Raw genomic sequence first — 17,014 nt, forward strand, 5'->3', positions numbered from 1 at the left:
GACTGAAGTTAATATTCTTTGATAATGCAAATATTCTTTGCTCTCTTTATGTACAATGAAAGTGTTATCATTAGTAACTTACAATGTTTTTATTAAATTTACCTTGAAATACAAAGTCAGTCATATTAAAAATATTCTATGACATGACACCCATATCGGGTTTTAGGCTAGTTAATAGATTACACTAATATTAGGCTACTTTTCCCATAGCCCATTATAGATAAACTAACATGATCTATAAAGGTGCAAAATGTATTTACTTATATTTGAGAATCGTGATATTTTATGATATAGTTAACAAGTTTGGAAAATTTTCGAATAAAAAAGGAACGAAATTTCAACCAAGGGGGGCCTTTAATCGGTCCGTGCCCAGGGCACTGCTGTGTCATAATCCGTCCCTGTTCAGTGGTCTGAGGGCCATGAGGGCCAACCTATTGATACAGTTGAAAAGTTGACAAGATGTCTATTTATTCCTTAAAATGGGTTTTAGGGGTTTTAGGGTGTCCTCTCGTTTATGGACTTAAATCTTTTACTCAAATCATTGAAGTGCTTATCTAAAAATGCTCTGAAACTGTCACTTCTGGCTTGTTGAATTAATCTAAATTCCCAGAGGGGATTTGTGTTGTTGTCCAATTCAACAAATTAACACAAGAGGATGCACATAAGTATTCAGATGCAAATTTCAAACAATTAGGACCGCAATTATCTACTACTAACGTGATAGTTATGATAGTTAAAAATTTACAATGTTTTATTTCTTATTTGTCTTTCTATCTTGCAATCACGTCTAAAACCCAATTCAATATGTACAAAAATGAAAACACACACAGGCCTAATAAGGTCACAACTGAAGAGGGTCAAACAATGTTTAGATGAGATAAGATCACAACAAGGTTTCAGTTGAAATCTTTTTACATACCAAGTCATAGAAAGGGAAGCCGAAACACCTTTGCAATGACGATAATGTCTAGCCAATACAGACAATAATACTAATTAAATACATATTTTTTTCCCCAGCTTTTAACTGTTATAGCGCCACCTATGGTCCGATTTCCAATAAAGTTTGAATGCTTGTTTAGAATCATGTTGCATGTTCACATATTTTTGTGAAGTTCTGAGTTTTCTTTTTGGAATAGGCTTTGGCATGCCACACCCCTTTTCTAAATGACCCTGTATTAGCTACCCAAAGGGTAAAGTTCAACTTCTTTTTTATAATTATTGATCTAGAGAGTCCAGAGAATTTTACTGTACTGATTTTATTGATTTTGACTTAAAAACCTAGGACGAGTTCGCATATGTATGTTTTAATCCAAAATGCCAAAAAATTTCGCCAGGGTGATGATTGAATCCGAGGCATGTGTTTTGTCTGTCATGAGCCAAGGGTTCAAACGACATAAGGCACTTGAGCCAGCGACTAACGGTTTAGGAGTTATGAGCGATTTCGTACTTTTGATTGCTGTAGCGCCCCCCCTTCAGGAAAATTGGGGCGGACCTTGGTAACATTGTAGACCAGGGGTCTCCAGACTCGGTCCTGGAGGGCCGGTGTCCTGAAGAGTTTAGCTCCAACTTGCCTCAACACACCTACCTGGAAGTTTCTAGTATGCCTAATAAGACCTTGATTAGCTGATTCAGGTGTGTTTGATTAGGGTTGGAGCTAAACTCTGCAGGAAACCGGCCCTCCAGGGCCGAGTCTGGAGACCCCTGGTCTACTACCATCCTTCCAAGTTTCAAGTCTCTATGACTTACGGTTTGGTCTGCCAGATCAGGTTTACGTGGAGATTGCTGACCCTTGGCCATTCTAACAATTACAATAGGGTTTCAGCTCTACGTGCTTGAACCCCTGAATATAATTATATTTATTTCGATTTTTCAAACGATTGTGTTTTGGAAATATCATGTAAATTTTGATCACTTATATTCACACGTCTAAAATTGGGGACTTCAATCGACTGGCATTGTCAACTGATTTGAACCCAGGTCACATTTTATGGTAAACTATACCACAAAACCAACATATCTTGTATTTGTTAAAATAAAAGTGCTTTTGTTTTTTCTCATTTATGGCCCCTTTGTATATTTTTATTATGAAAACAAATAATCTTTAAAAGAAAAGAGATTTGTTTCATTGCACAGGTCTTACTTAACATACTTATGCGAATACTACATAGGAATTGATAATGGATAAATGGGAATTGAATGGGAGTCTCAGAAATTAAAGTTATTCAAATTATGGACTTTTATAAGCACTAAGGAATGAAGAGTATTGTGAAGCTAATTTGTAAAACAGTCACAGTGACAGGGTGTGTGTATTATGCATTGTTGAGCATGATAAATAATAAACAACCACACATTAGATGTTTTCAAATTACAATAGTTTATTTTGTAGTAAAATTCAGTACAAAATACAACAACTGTTTTTAACAATCATACTGGCCTTTAGGCACAATTTAACACAGAATCTCATGGAGCTCATCATGACACACACACACAGTGATTTTCAGAGCCATCCACATCATTGACTCACAGGATAATTCAGGGATAGTTTCAGGTCATTAGCAGGGAACATCCCAGGGATTTTCTACAGGGTTTCTGCTTCATCAATAGGAGTTCTCACTATACAAACGATCAGTTCTTCAAGTCATCAGTCCTCTGGAACACACAGCAACTTCATAGGACAACAACCTTCCTCTCAAAAAACGAAAAAGAATGGAAAAAATAAAAGCTTTCAATTATACATAACACATAAATAGTTTTAAATACCAAGATAAGGCATGGCAACCAGCCATTTGAACGGAGATTTTGTTTTAAAAAAAGGGGAAACTCAGTGCAAATAAAATGCCATAAGATCAGTGATCAACACCAAAACCAATACTACAACAAACCCATTTTCCCTTCTCGGTTTGCCTTGCATTTTGTCTTTTGACAGTTTAACTTATGTTTGGGCAGTCCCTTTGGTAGGCTCTTCCACAAAGGCTAAATAGATCCTATTAGATCAGAATAGTTCATCATATCCCAATAGATCATGATGTAGCAGTTCACTGTCCCCAGCCAGCAATGCCAATCTCCTGCTTGTATCGGTTGGTCAGGTTGTTGGCTTGGCTTGTCAGTTTGGACAGCACCCCATGCAAGCCCTTCAGATGGTACTGCAATAGCTGCTCCAGATCCATGTCGCTCTCCGACTCTGTGCGCACTGGCTCCGGCGCTGTAGTGTCTTTCTTGCGCCTCTGCTCCTCTGCGCGCATGACGCCCCACTCGACGTTGTTCCGGATGGACTTGAGCTGGCTGTAATAGCTGTACATGTCGGCCTCAGCATCCCGCAGATAGCTACCCGGGTCGTTGGTTAGCTTCTGCTGCTCTATCTCTTGGTCCAGCGGCACATCTCTCAGCAGACTCGGCACCATGACCGTCTGATCCATGTTGTTGACGGCGCCGATGAAGCGGTTCATTGCCGTGAACAGAGTGTTCTTCTGGCTGAGGGGTTCGGACATCTGCATTTTGGTGGTTTTATGGGGATTGATTCGAGAGTGTATGTTTTTCTCTCGTGCGCTTAGTTTCCTTCTGAAGGTCTGCATTCCTTACGTTTAATTTATACCTGACTTTTTTTGCTCTGGGCGTGACCGAAACCTGTTGGTCCGGTCTGGGATGTCAGGTCGGCCACAACCAGATTCCAACTGCAAGACACAAACCTCTGCACGGCCCATAGACACGCAGGGAGCGGCACGAAAGTGCATTAATCGATTGGTTGCATAATAATTTACATTACACAGAAACTTAATTTAAAAAAAAAGCACCACATACAACTTTGATTTTCAAATAATTTTCACTCCTGGCGAAAAATAGTACTGCTTATAGGCCTAGATGTGTTATGGCTATGTAAATGAAGTGTAGGTCATAGGCTAATAATATTAATAAAGGTTAAAAGGGTAAATGATTTTGACTTGAATAAATAACATTAGTCTCTTGTTAACAAAATCTAATCTTTAAATTATTTTCTGATTAGTAACACTGAGGCCAAAAGTCGCATGTTTGTTATGAATTTTGGCCTATTAATGTTTAAAGGCATTATCATGCCACATAAGCAAAATATGAATGAACCCAAAAGGTAAGACTTTCAGTGTTTTCATCACAAATGAGATAAGAGATTATATCTCAGTTGTTTCTTCCAGGTGACAATGAGATCAAATACAGAGAAAAATTAGACTTTTCTTTAACTCTCTGACTTGTTACAGTTTTCTCTTCTGTTTTAAAAGAGAATAACATCTTAATAACAGCTTTACTCAGATTTTCCAAGATACTAAATCTGAAGTCTCAACATTAAAAGGTTTCAAAATGAACTTTTCAAACATTTCTCATCAGATATTTCTGACACGAAATGATCTGAGCTGTGCCATGATCCACATACATTGTATATTTTTTGATGTTCTTACTCTGTCAGCAATTGCTTTATGTGTTTTCAAAAGGAACATCTAAAAGCTGAGACAAAGCTAAGCAAAGCTGATACTTAAAGGAATTGTAAACGGAACTACTCATTTAAGTCTCCTAAAAGAAAGACAATTTCCTCTTTTAAAATACAACCTGTGTAGATATTTTTATAAACTCAGTGGCAGGGACTGATTAATGCAAGGGCCTACCGGGCACGTGCCCAGGGCACTAGACCAGAGGGGGGCCCAGCCGAAATACTGCTCCTCCAAGAATGCGATTTCAACCTGTCCCCTCAGGATTTTAAGCAAAGTGGATTTTGAATGCAGCTTCCAAAAGACCAAAAATGGCTGAATAATATATTTTTTATATTTGATACGATTAAAACCTTCAGTGCGGCACAGCATCAGCTGCCAAATTCAAATCTGCGTTCGTGCTTTGGCTGGCGCTGAGCCAGACGCGTTTTTAACGTGCTGTGCATTATTAACTAATCACATAGGATTCTGTTGAGCTTATGAATGCAATGGCCAATCAGAGGCATTCAGATGAGTCATCGCTGAAAAGCCCGTGTTTTGTTAAGTGCCGCGCGCTCGCTGATTGAATGCTGCTCTCTGGCGAATTCTCTCATTACAAACAAAGTGCAGATGTGTGTACGATGTAAGTAAGATATTCGTTTCACAGTATAAACAGCTTCAGTGATTATAATGGGAGTTGACGAGAGTGCTTGAACTCTGTCTAGACTGAAGTTAATATTCTTTGATAATGCAAATATTCTTTGCTCTCTTTATGTACAATGAAAGTGTTATCATTAGTAACTTACAATGTTTTTATTAAATTTACCTTGAAATACAAAGTCAGTCATATTAAAAATATTCTATGACATGACACCCATATCGGGTTTTAGGCTAGTTAATAGATTACACTAATATTAGGCTACTTTTCCCATAGCCCATTATAGATAAACTAACATGATCTATAAAGGTGCAAAATGTATTTACTTATATTTGAGAATCGTGATATTTTATGATATAGTTAACAAGTTTGGAAAATTTTCGAATAAAAAAGGAACGAAATTTCAACCAAGGGGGGCCTTTAATCGGTCCGTGCCCAGGGCACTGCTGTGTCATAATCCGTCCCTGTTCAGTGGTCTGAGGGCCAAACTTATGTGCCTATTGATACAGTTGAAAAGTTGACAAGATGTCTATTTATTCCTTAAAATGGGTTTTAGGGGCATGTTTCTGTCCTCTCGTTTATGGACTTAAATCTTTTACTCAAATCATTGAAGTGCTTATCTAAAAATGCTCTGAAACTGTCACTTCTGGCTTGTTGAATTAATCTAAATTCCCAGAGGGGATTTGTGTTGTTGTCCAATTCAACAAATTAACACAAGAGGATGCACATAAGTATTCAGATGCAAATTTCAAACAATTAGGACCGCAATTATCTACTACTAACGTGATAGTTATGATAGTTAAAAATTTACAATGTTTTATTTCTTATTTGTCTTTCTATCTTGCAATCACGTCTAAAACCCAATTCAATATGTACAAAAATGAAAACACACACAGGCCTAATAAGGTCACAACTGAAGAGGGTCAAACAATGTTTAGATGAGATAAGATCACAACAAGGTTTCAGTTGAAATCTTTTTACATACCAAGTCATAGAAAGGGAAGCCGAAACACCTTTGCAATGACGATAATGTCTCGGATGGTTTAGAAACCTGTTCTTCTACTCTGCTTTTAATCTCCACCCTTGTTCTAGGTTCTTCTCTGCCTCACCCTGAGAATTACTTGTTCTCTTTTACTATTTAAATGTACACTTTGCAAAAGTGATTTCTTTGTACAATAACATTGTCTCCTTTTCTTGCAGTGTGCCTTCACCTAATTCAATTGTTGATAGTTTTACTCACAGTCTAAAAATGTCCCAGCCTAAACATCCTTTGACTGTTATGCTTATCAGTCTGATCTCACTCTGATCTGATACTGCTTACAAGGCAGCAGTCAAGACAGTGAAAGGCCACAGTGAAACTAAAAAAATGAAAGCATGCCTACTGACCCCACATTCATGCTAAAACACATGCATATCTTATTAAGAAATGATCAGTAGCCTGGCCATAACATCAAAATACCATGGTGGTTTTAAATGCATGCCCACACATATCCACCTATTCACTCTAAATCACCTTGCACTGCTGGACTGTATTGTTGCCCTGCAGAGTTAGACATGCAAGGGATGACTTAAAGAGTTATCTGTTATGTAAAATGTTTATAAGTGATTTGAGGTGACATAAATCCCATAATTACATAGAAACCTTAAGAGACACAGTGACAGTTATACAGAGACTGAAAATGAGATGTATTGTTGTTGTTTTTGCTGAGTGCATTTTGCAACTCATTTCTGTTTTGAAAACTTAAATGCAGTGTCCATCCAACCCCTTGTAATTTAAAGACATCTGAATATATCAAATATGATACCACATAGTATTTCTCAAAATGTCACAGCACCCTCTATAGGTCTTAAAGGTATTTGCATCACTGAAATATTTAAATAATTTAATATGTTGTAAAAAGTATTTTTCACACATTAAATCAAAGGATTCATGAATTTAATACAATTGTTTATTTCTGTATTTCTTATTTCTTTCTTAAACCCCCCATTGGCCAATAGTGCTAAATATGATCAATTACAAGTTTATCATACAAAAACAGATAGATGACACTATTCTGTTCTTAGTGTTTTCCCCCCACATTTTTAAAAATTTGAGTTTGGGAATTTGTGGCGTATAGTCTGTTAGGATGCACACCATCAAACCCTGGAGAAAACATACAGAAACTATTACTTTACAAACATAAATGCATTAATGATACTCACATGTTTACACATACACTTTACCATAAAGGTCCACTTGCGGTTCTCAGCCTCTGTGAACACAAGGGAACGTGGTGAGTAGAAAACTTAATCGTCTACTTCCTCTGCTTTACATGGGAGACAGTGCAGAAATGTCCAGTCTGGTGCAGCCACACTTCCTGTCTGTCAACTAGTCAACAGAAACATAAAACTTACCAAAATCGAAATAGACAAAAATAGACCGGATCAGTCCAGAAAAAGTTGATGGACATTTCTCTATCTGCATGGTGATCTGGTAACCATGGAAATCTTTTAGTCTCCTCTTCTTCTCCTCTTGGCGCATGCTCACCCAAGTGTCAGATACCAGCACACTACTGCACTACTGTCCTGTGCTGCTTATATTGGATCCGTCAGGAATTGCAACTTGGTACCAAGCTACAGCATGAATATCATAATTAGGTAAACACTGCATACTGTAAATGAGCTAGTGATCATAAAAAAAAAAAAAATGATGTCAAGATTTACTGTGTTGTTAAAGACAATTATTAAAGACAGAGTCATTTCACATACATAGTCAAACATATAATGCAAATGCATGGTAGATAAAGCAAACAAAATGCTTAATTATATTGTAGATCTTATGAGTAAAGCTGATCATGACTTCGTAGTCTATACCTGCTTAGACAGAAGCTGAGCCTCTTGAGTGACATTAGCATCTGCCTCATAACCCTAAAGAGAAAAGGTTAATTTAAGTAAAATCTTGAAATGAACAACATTTTGGAGTGGTGCAAAGCTGTAAGATTTTGTAATGTGTTTTTTTTTTTTTTGAGTAATCTCTTATGCTCACCAAGGCTGCATTTATTTGATCAAAAATGCAGGGGAAAAACAGTAATATTGTGAAATATTATTACAATTTAAATAAACTTTCATATATTTTAAAATGTAATTTAATCCTGTAATGGCAAAGCTGAATTTGCAGCAGCCATTACTCCAGTTATCAGTGTCACATGATCCTTCCGAAATCATTCTATTCTATTCTTATTATTATCAATAATGAAAATAGTTGTGCTGCTTGATATTATCGTGGAAACTGTGATAATTTTTTCATGATTCTTTGATGAATAGAAAGCTCACTGCACAGCATTTTTAAAAAATAGAAATCTGTTGTAACATGAATATCTTTCACTTTTAATAAAATTAATGTTTCCTTGTTGAATAAAAGTATTAATTTCTTTAAAAAACAACATTTGAATAGTTGTGTATGCATATATAAAACAGATCTGAAAGAGGCGAACCTTGGGTGTGGCCACTTTTAGATTGACACCTAGTTTAGCCAATGACACCATAAAGGAGTGAAGAACATTGTTTCCATCACCTATCCAAGCTAAAGTTAGGCCTTTTAATGAGCTGTAGTGCTCCTGTAAGAGTGAAAATAAACACACATGAGTGCATGTACTTGGGTTTATGTGTATGTATGTGTCAGTGAGTGAGTACCTGTAGTGTCAGTAGGTCAGCCAGAATCTGTATAGGGTGGTAGAGGTCAGACAGGCCATTTATGATTGGTATAGAAGCATCTATGTCCAGGTGCTCCAGAGATGAGTGACTATACACCCGATCTAACATGATGTCTGCCAAACCAGAGAGCACCCTGCCATACAAACACACCCACATATCAGACCATGTCAAGGCCTCAGTGAATTGAGTCCACACAGTGTTTGCAATGTGTGTGAATTCAGACCTGGCCGTGTCTGTGGTGCTCTCATTGACTCCTAGATGAATATCCTGGGGTGTGAGAAAACATGGATGGCCACCCAACAGAGAAAACCCGAAGAGACAGAGAGAGAGATAAACTGTCTATGCGTCAAATCTTTTGTTCTGTACCTGTTCCTATTTATTCATTTTGTTCAGAGACCGCACTGATAAATTTAAGCCCTTTCACAGGCTCAAACTTTGAATGGCACCTGTTTCAGTGGACATGCGGGTCCTAGTGCTCCGCTTCTCAAATATCATGGCAGTAGATTTGCCTTGAAGTAATGGGACATACTGTAAATAAAAGTGGAATAAATGAACATTGTTTATTATATCAGTCCTGAAAATGGGAAGATTATTGATCAGTAACTTAGTTGAAGTATATTTTGCAGTACCTCGCCCCTGTGCTTATTCGATTCTTAAGGTCAGCAGAAACCCACAGGATATGTTTAATTTCCTCTGCATTAAAATCCTTCAGTGTTAGAAAGCTGTGGCCCTTCAGGTTAACACTGTCCAAAGCTGCTTTTCCCACTCTGTGGACATGAAATACACATGAAACAGATGGAAAATTTCTTGAGCATAATAATAAAAAAAAATAAAACTCAAATACACTTCATAAAAATAGTAAATTAAATTAAATTAAACAACATTTTAAAATTATTCTAAAAGCAGATTTTATGACTTTATAAATTGAAAGAATATAGTATATATTACAAATATTTTCCAAGCACAAAGATTATTTAAAATGGTTAAAAACTAAAAAGAAAAAGAAAAAGAAAAACAGAGTCTAAAGAATAAATGCTCCTTAATTACAAAATAAAAATTGAACAAACATTTTAAATGTTTTAAGTGTGTTATGTTAAAAAATGTCCATGTTATTAGCCAACTACTCTTTTATGAATTAAAATGTATTAATTGAAAGTCCAATTTTTTTTATGCTTAACTGATCAGTTTGTAACGGCCACACACACATACTGGGAGCGCAGGAACGAGCGAGGAGACAAGGAATAAAGTAAATCAAAAAGGTTTTAATGAAGGCACATAGGATCACAGGACGTGGGACATCAGGGCTGCGTTCAGCCACGACAAAATGGTGCAAAACGTTTTTTTAAACGGAAACGGTGGTGCGCTGAACACCCTGTTCTGATGACGCAAGAGTTGCAACTATGGCAGCTGAGAAGGCCATTCTTTGTGCTCTTTTTGAAGAATTTTCGGAGCCTGCTACCATTATATAATCAGAGGGGTATAGAAAAGTTCATGAAAGTGTCACTCCATAATACAATAGCAAAATATATAAATATGTATAGTATTTTTATGTTACTTGCTCTTGTGAATTTATTTTGATGTTAATTACATTGTGCCAGCTGTCTCTTTAATACCTTGTGGTTTATATACATGCTGCTGCTGATCGGGCTGACATGTTTGACACACCCACCAAACAAGAGAAAACGCATCTCAAACCCCGTTGCACACCGTTTCCAGGAAACATGTCGTTCAACCCGGAAACCGTAGCAAAACGTTGCGCACCGGTTTGAGCTTGAACTTGCCCCAGGCAAACCAAAACGACACTTAACAGCAGACAGAGAACTGGGAACTGAGAACACGTTAAATACACAGACACCAATGGGACACACCTGCGAGCAAATTAACTAATTAATCAAAACACAGCTGGAGAGGCACACACACAATGAGGACAGGAACAGGAAGGACCAAATAAGGGCAAGCAAGGCATATGAGGAGCAAAACAACACAAAACACAGACCAGAGTCTGACAGAGTTTCTATACATAGTCAATCGGGGCTGAACCCAGCCCATGTCTTTGAGCTCCACACAGGCTATTCTGGGAAGCTTTCTAAGGATTTAAATGGACCGTGTTGATGAGCTTATGTGGAGGTTTGCTCTTTGCTCCATGTGAACAAATGTGACTAAATGTGACTGAGGGCAAATGTTGTACTGAACATATGTTTCCTTATTGCAGAAACAGGTGCTGTATTCACCTTTGGAAAAAGTAAAATAGCAAACAATGTACCCTGCAGGTTATGGCTAAAGAATGATATTATGCACATCTCAAGTGGACAGTCACACCCAGCCTTTGTAACCGGTTGTAATCTCTCAATATTCACCCTGTAATTTTGTAACTGTAGCTATATTTTGTAATAAACGTGTCTTTAATTATCTCTTTTCAGAGCAGGGCCGTATGTTTGCGTTTGGAAATAATAACAGAGGTCAGCTTGGTGTACAAACCAAAGGACCAGTGAATAAACCGATCTGTGTTAAAGGTGAGATGCATGTTGTTTTATAAAGATCATGCTGGTTTTTCTTATTTACCTTTTTATTCGTCCAGCTCTTAAAGGGGAGAGAGCTCAGTTTGTTGCCTGTGGGACTGATCTCGTCAGCACTTGTAAGTAAAGCTTTTAATTCAGAGGCAAACTTTCATGCTGCTGTAACAACTACCAAAATTTTGTGGTTGGTAAGATGTTTTAATGTTTTTAAATGCATCTCATTTCTAACTATAACCCATGTTAAAAACAGTTGTGCTGCTTAATATTTTTGTGGAAACCATGATACATTTTTTCAGAATTATTAAAAGTTCAAAAGCACTTGGAGTACAAAATCTTTGTAACATTATAAATGTCTTTACTGTCAGTTTTGATCAATTTAATTAGTCCTTGCTAAATAAAATTATTAATTTCTTTTTAAAGGAAAAAAAGTCTTACTGATGTCACGGGTCAGGGTGCCCTCTGTCTCCCTCTGCTGTCTGTGTGTCATGTCTTTTTCGGCAGCTTGTGATTGGTGCAATCAGCGCTGATCTGGCAGTGGGGCTGCGTGGGTTACTGGCTGCCTCTACCCCACCTGTTGCTTATTACCCTTTCCTTTATATTCCTCTTTCGTCTAGTTCTTGTTGTGAGTAGATTGTTTTGTGTCCTGTGTTCTGGTTGTTTCTTTCTCTGGTGTTACACTCACCTCTGTCTTCCCTGCTCCCAGGATGCATAGAGAGAAGGACTTCATCTCTCTGCCTCACTCAACTCTCAGGTTGTTGGTCCTGGGCGAGCGCTGAGTCTTGGGCAATCTTCTAATCCCTTGGTCCGCATCACACTGCCGACCGAAGTTGGATTACCCCCAGAGACTGGCTCGCTATTTTGGTTACAGTTTTATTTGTTTTTTGTTACCTTTGGAGAATAAACTTTCTTTGCGTCTAATCCTCTGTCTTGGAGTCCTCTGTCTTCCTCGGCTCGTCACAACTGACCCCAAAATGTTGAACCTTTGAATAATAGTAGTTTGTCACAGAATTATGAGTAAGATGAAGTGGGTAAGTGAAAACATCTGTGGGGTTTCTCCAGCAAAATTGGAAATTTTTGCAGCTGGAGGAAACAGTGATGGTCAGTTGGGACTGGGCCACTGTAATGACAGCATTTCTTTCCAGCGGCTCCACCCCTTTTGTGACTATGCTCCAATCAAATTGCTCTCTATTGCCTAAAGAGCTGAAATTGGGGCAGCCCATTCAGTGGGTCTCATGTGGATACAGACACTCAGCTCTGGTCACAGGTGAGTGCTTGTCAATCAACACTATTCACAAACATGAACATGAGAACCATGCTGTTATTTATTTTTGAGGAAGTACTTTAAGGCCCGACTAAATAAATTGTTGGGAATTTTGTATGTTTCAGATAATGGGGATGTTTTTCATGTCATGGCAGAGGAACTTTCTTCTGCTACAGCATCACGAAGCAAAATGCAATCTAAAACATACAAAAACCTATCCAGAGTACAAATAATAAATCTAAAAGTCAAGCAGTAGAGGTCAGATTATCTTCAGATAGAATGTCAGCTAAGGAAAAAAAGGGAAGCAGTGAAACATGCAGTACTAATATTGATCCAAGGGACAAGATTTAAAAAGTAGACAAATATAAAGTTCAACACGCAGATTCCAGAGGTCAAGAGGTCACTGCTGTTGTTGAGATGGAGCAGGAGACCAAGTCAAGTCCAACTGAAATTCAAAAGACTTTCTCCAGAAGTTCTCCAGTTCAGGAAGTTGAACAAGTTAGAACAACGCCCACAAAAGTTCAAGAGGTCAAATCTCCCAAAATCAAAGAGATGGGTATTCAAGTAAGAGTTACAAAAAGGGTCAAGTCACCAGTCAAGGTTCAAGACGTGCCCTCCGGTGCCATAGAGGTTAGCAAAGTTGAATTAACACCTCAGGCAGATGCTCAAAGAGACATCAAGCCATCCCTTAGAAATGCTCAAGAGGTCAGATCAACACTGATCAACACACAAGAACAAGGAAACTCAACACCAGTCAAAATTCCAGCTAAAATGCAAAGCACCCCAAAAAAAGGTAAAGAAAAGAATGATGTTGACGCAGAAGAAAGCCCAAGTGAACTTGCACCAAAGAAAGCAAAAAAGAAGAGATCAGATGTGGAAAGAGCCCCGATGTCAGAAACTGCACCCAAAACACTCGACCCTCTATCAGTTTCCATACCCACACGAATATCTAAAGCAAAAAAGGGAAATCCTGTGGAGTCTGAGAACACAAACTTCCAGCTTAAACCAGCAATGCTAGCACAATAAACAACAGAAGTCATAAGGGAAAATGATAGTAAAATACCTCAGAACTCATTTCCCCCAATAAAAAAACGAAAATCAGGAGGAACTGCAGAAAAAAGGCAATCAGCTTCCAACTTACAGTCTGATCATAAAAATAGCCAGTCGCCCACCAATAAAGTGCTTACTGAACAGAAACATGAATTTCCATCTATTAAAAGCTTAGCTCCAGAAAGAGGCCACTCATTTTCCAGTTTATGGTCCAATAACCAATCAGCAACCAATAAATCTTCTGCCACAAAAGAAACGGAATCATCATCTAGTAAATTAAGTCCATCAAGTTCATCACCACAACACAAGCAGTCACCACTAAAAGAAAATAAATTAGCCAGAAAAACAGTTGAACCTGGAAAGCCAGAGAGGAAGCCTCAGGCCGAGAAGAGCATTATGGGTAGTGTAGTTTCATCACTACCAGCCTTGGCTATAGCAAGTGCTGCACCTTTGATAAAAGCAGCTGAAGTTCTTTCTCAAACCCCATCAGAATCAAGTAGTGAGATGTCCTCACATGCATCAGTGTCCAATGAAACAACAGGAAGCAATATATTGCTAGAAACGGAAGTGGACCAGGACAGCACAGTTCAGGACATATCAGCAATCGAGGAAACAGATGACAGCATAATCAAACAGCAGAGCACACAAGATGTACAAAACAAGCTTTCAAATGAAAACAGTGAGTGGTTGAGTGGTGATGGAAAAATAGAGGAAGAGGAACATGTGAAGGATAGTGAGACAGAGAGAAAGGAAGAGGGAGGTGAAGAAGAGAGTCTCGCTGAGGAAGAAGATAAAAGTGAGGGGGTTGGGCAGGAACAGGAGAACAGTGCTGTTGAAGATGAAGAAGAAAGAGAGAGCGAGAATTATGAAGATAGAGGAGAGAGTGTTCAACTCTCGCTCAACAGAAGAAGAGGAAAGTGAGGCAACTGGAGAGGAAGAGGACGAGGACGAGGACGACAGCAATAGCGGACAGAGCAGCAAAAGTGAGGGAGAGATGAGTAAAGGAGAAAAAAGTGGAGATGAGACTGAAAGAGAAGAAGGAGAGCAGAGTGAGGGACGAGAAAGAGGAGGGTGAGGAAGGAGAGGAAGAGGAGGAAAAAATGAAGAGAGTGGTGGTGAAGACGAGGAAGAAGAGAGGGAGAGCTGGGATGAGGGGAGTGAGAGAGAAGTGGAAGACAAGGAGAAAACAGATGCAGAGGAAGAGCAGGAAGGAGAGAGCAGTAATGAGGAAACGAAAGCAGGTGAACAATCTGAAAGCGACAATGAAAATAAGAATGAGAGATCAGATGAAGAGGAAGGAGAGAGTGAAGAAAAGGATGAGAGTGAGGAAGAGGAGGAAGAGAATGAGACAGTGGAAGGACAGGGAGAACATGAAGAAAAGGGAGAAGAAGTGAGCGAGGAAGAGGATGAGGTAGGAAATGAAGATGAGGAAGAAAATCAAGAAGAAGAGAGTGATAATGAAGGGGAGGAGAAAAACAGATCGGGCAAAAGAAGAGGAGGAGGAAGAAGAGAATAACAAAGAGGTAGAGGGTGAAGAAGAAAAGGAAGAGGAGGTGGATGAAAAAGAAAATGAAGAACTGAAAGACAAGAATGATGGATTCACAAACAGGAGTGAAGAAGAGGAGAGTGTGAGAGAAAAATAAGAGTGACAGAATGAGGTGGAAGCTGAAGATGAGGAAAAAATGTCAGAGACAAATGGAGATGAAGATAGAGAAAAACAAGAATGGAAAGAACAGATTGAGGAAGAGGATGGAGAAAAAGAAGGGAAAATGGATAGAGGTGAAAATAAGTTTAGAGAAGAAGAGAATCTTGACGTTTCAGAGACACAGGAAACAGACAGAGATGACGAAGATGATGAGGGAGACAAGCTGAATGAAAAGAAGGAAGAAAATAATGAGGAAGAAAGTGGAAGTGAGGAAGAAGCAGAAGAGGAAGAAATAGACAAGAAGGAAGAGAATAAAATAACAGAGAGAAGTCAGAGGAAACAGAGAGAAACTAATGAGGAAGAAGAGGAGGAAGGTGAAGAAGTAGAAGAAGAAGAGGAGGAAGAAACAGAGCAGAAAGTAAAGAATATAAAAACAGAGAAAAACAGGAGGAAACTGAGAGAAACTAGTGAAATAGGAAGAAGAATAGGAAGAAGAGAGTGAGGAAGAGGAGGAAGAAACCGAGCAGGAAGAACACCCGAGAAAAATGAGAGGAAACAGAGAGAAACTAGTGAAGAGGAAGAAGAACAAGAAGAAGAGGAGGAGGAAGAGGAAGAAGTTGAGGAGGAAGATGAAAGTGAGGAAAAAGAGGAAGAAAAGACCAAAAAAGTACCGAAACAGAGAGCCAAAGTGGATGTTACCTCCGCACAGACAGACAAATGCAAAGAGAGACAGACAGAAGAATAGACAAAGACATCAGCAGAATGTTAAAGGGAAGAAGCAAACAGGTAGTGGTGCTCAGGACCCTCAGTTCTGGAACAACGTCCTACCACAGTATCTAAACCTTAAATGATCCCAAAGTGTGCAGCGCACTACAAACACACAGACCACCCTGAACATTACATACAATAAAAGCAGTCAAAACTAACAAAAGAGCAACAATATATAAGTGCAGATGACAAGTCTCGGTTAGCCTAACGCAGTACACGTAGCAAGGTGTATATATATAAGATAATATATTAAGATCTTAATATAATATATTATAATATAATATATACTGCCTGTACACGGAGAGTTCATTTTAAAAGTGTTGTGGATCACAGATCTTTAAACAGGGAAAACATAAAAATGTGGTTGATGGGTGTTGGAGAACTTAACATAAAATTGTTTATATTATGGTTTGTATTCTGATTTAGTATAATATACGTCCCTTAAAGGGCTGGTTGTTTCTTACTTTTTTATCTTGAATGTCAAGTGCCTTGACTAAAATTATTCCAATCATATTTATGTATTGTCACAGTGTTTATGTGAATGTTACTTTTCAAGCACAAATGTGTGAAGTAAGTATTTCTGTGTACAGAAAGTAAAATCTTTATGTTACTGTTCTATTGACATTCCTTTTCCAAGACCTGGTCTGTCATTAACAGCACACCAGACTTTACTGTAAATGAATACTGCAATTTAAAGTGCAAGAGAACAGAAGGTCACGCACCTATGATTTAACTGTAAAGTTAATAAGATTTTGCTCTCAAGAGCTGTTGCTAAAGAAAAGAGAAAGTGTGTTAGTTTCTTTGGTGATGAAATTATGAAATACAATGTTCTCTCACTCTCAATTTTTGAGGTGTTTATCTAAGGTTCTAATATGAACTACAAACTAACCCACTAACATTCTTTATTCCCCAGTCTAAATCCTAAAGGAATCCTATTGGAATTTCTTTCATAATTTGAACCAATTCTAGGGATCATAAATGGAATGATGG

At 38.2% G+C, this 17,014-nt stretch overlaps 1 protein-coding gene and 2 pseudogenes across 1 annotated transcript; 1 reads left to right on the forward strand and 2 right to left on the reverse strand.

Moving 5' to 3' along the window:
* Positions 1-2,355: 2,355 nt before the first annotated feature.
* LOC107655495 (mid1-interacting protein 1A-like) lies at positions 2,356-3,727 on the reverse strand. Its single transcript, XM_016442982.1, has one exon. It carries the CDS (start codon positions 3,570-3,572, stop codon positions 3,036-3,038), a length of 537 nt encoding a protein of 178 aa, XP_016298468.1. The 5' UTR covers positions 3,573-3,727; the 3' UTR covers positions 2,356-3,035.
* A 2,863-nt stretch (positions 3,728-6,590) lies between these two features.
* Positions 6,591-10,833, reverse strand: LOC107655478 (ornithine carbamoyltransferase, mitochondrial-like; annotated as a pseudogene).
* LOC107655479 (glutamic acid-rich protein-like) lies at positions 10,786-16,153 on the forward strand (annotated as a pseudogene).
* Positions 16,154-17,014: the final 861 nt, after the last annotated feature.

Source organism: Sinocyclocheilus anshuiensis, unplaced genomic scaffold, assembly GCF_001515605.1.
Source record: "Sinocyclocheilus anshuiensis isolate Anshui unplaced genomic scaffold, SAMN03320099.WGS_v1.1 scaffold1148, whole genome shotgun sequence".
In the NCBI taxonomy this organism is placed as follows: domain Eukaryota; kingdom Metazoa; phylum Chordata; class Actinopteri; order Cypriniformes; family Cyprinidae; genus Sinocyclocheilus; species Sinocyclocheilus anshuiensis.

Bases quoted from the DNA above. Each gene is read 5' to 3' on its own strand.
- LOC107655495 (XM_016442982.1), bottom strand. From the start codon at position 3,572: ATGCAGACCTTCAGAAGGAAACTAAGCGCACGAGAGAAAAACATACAC.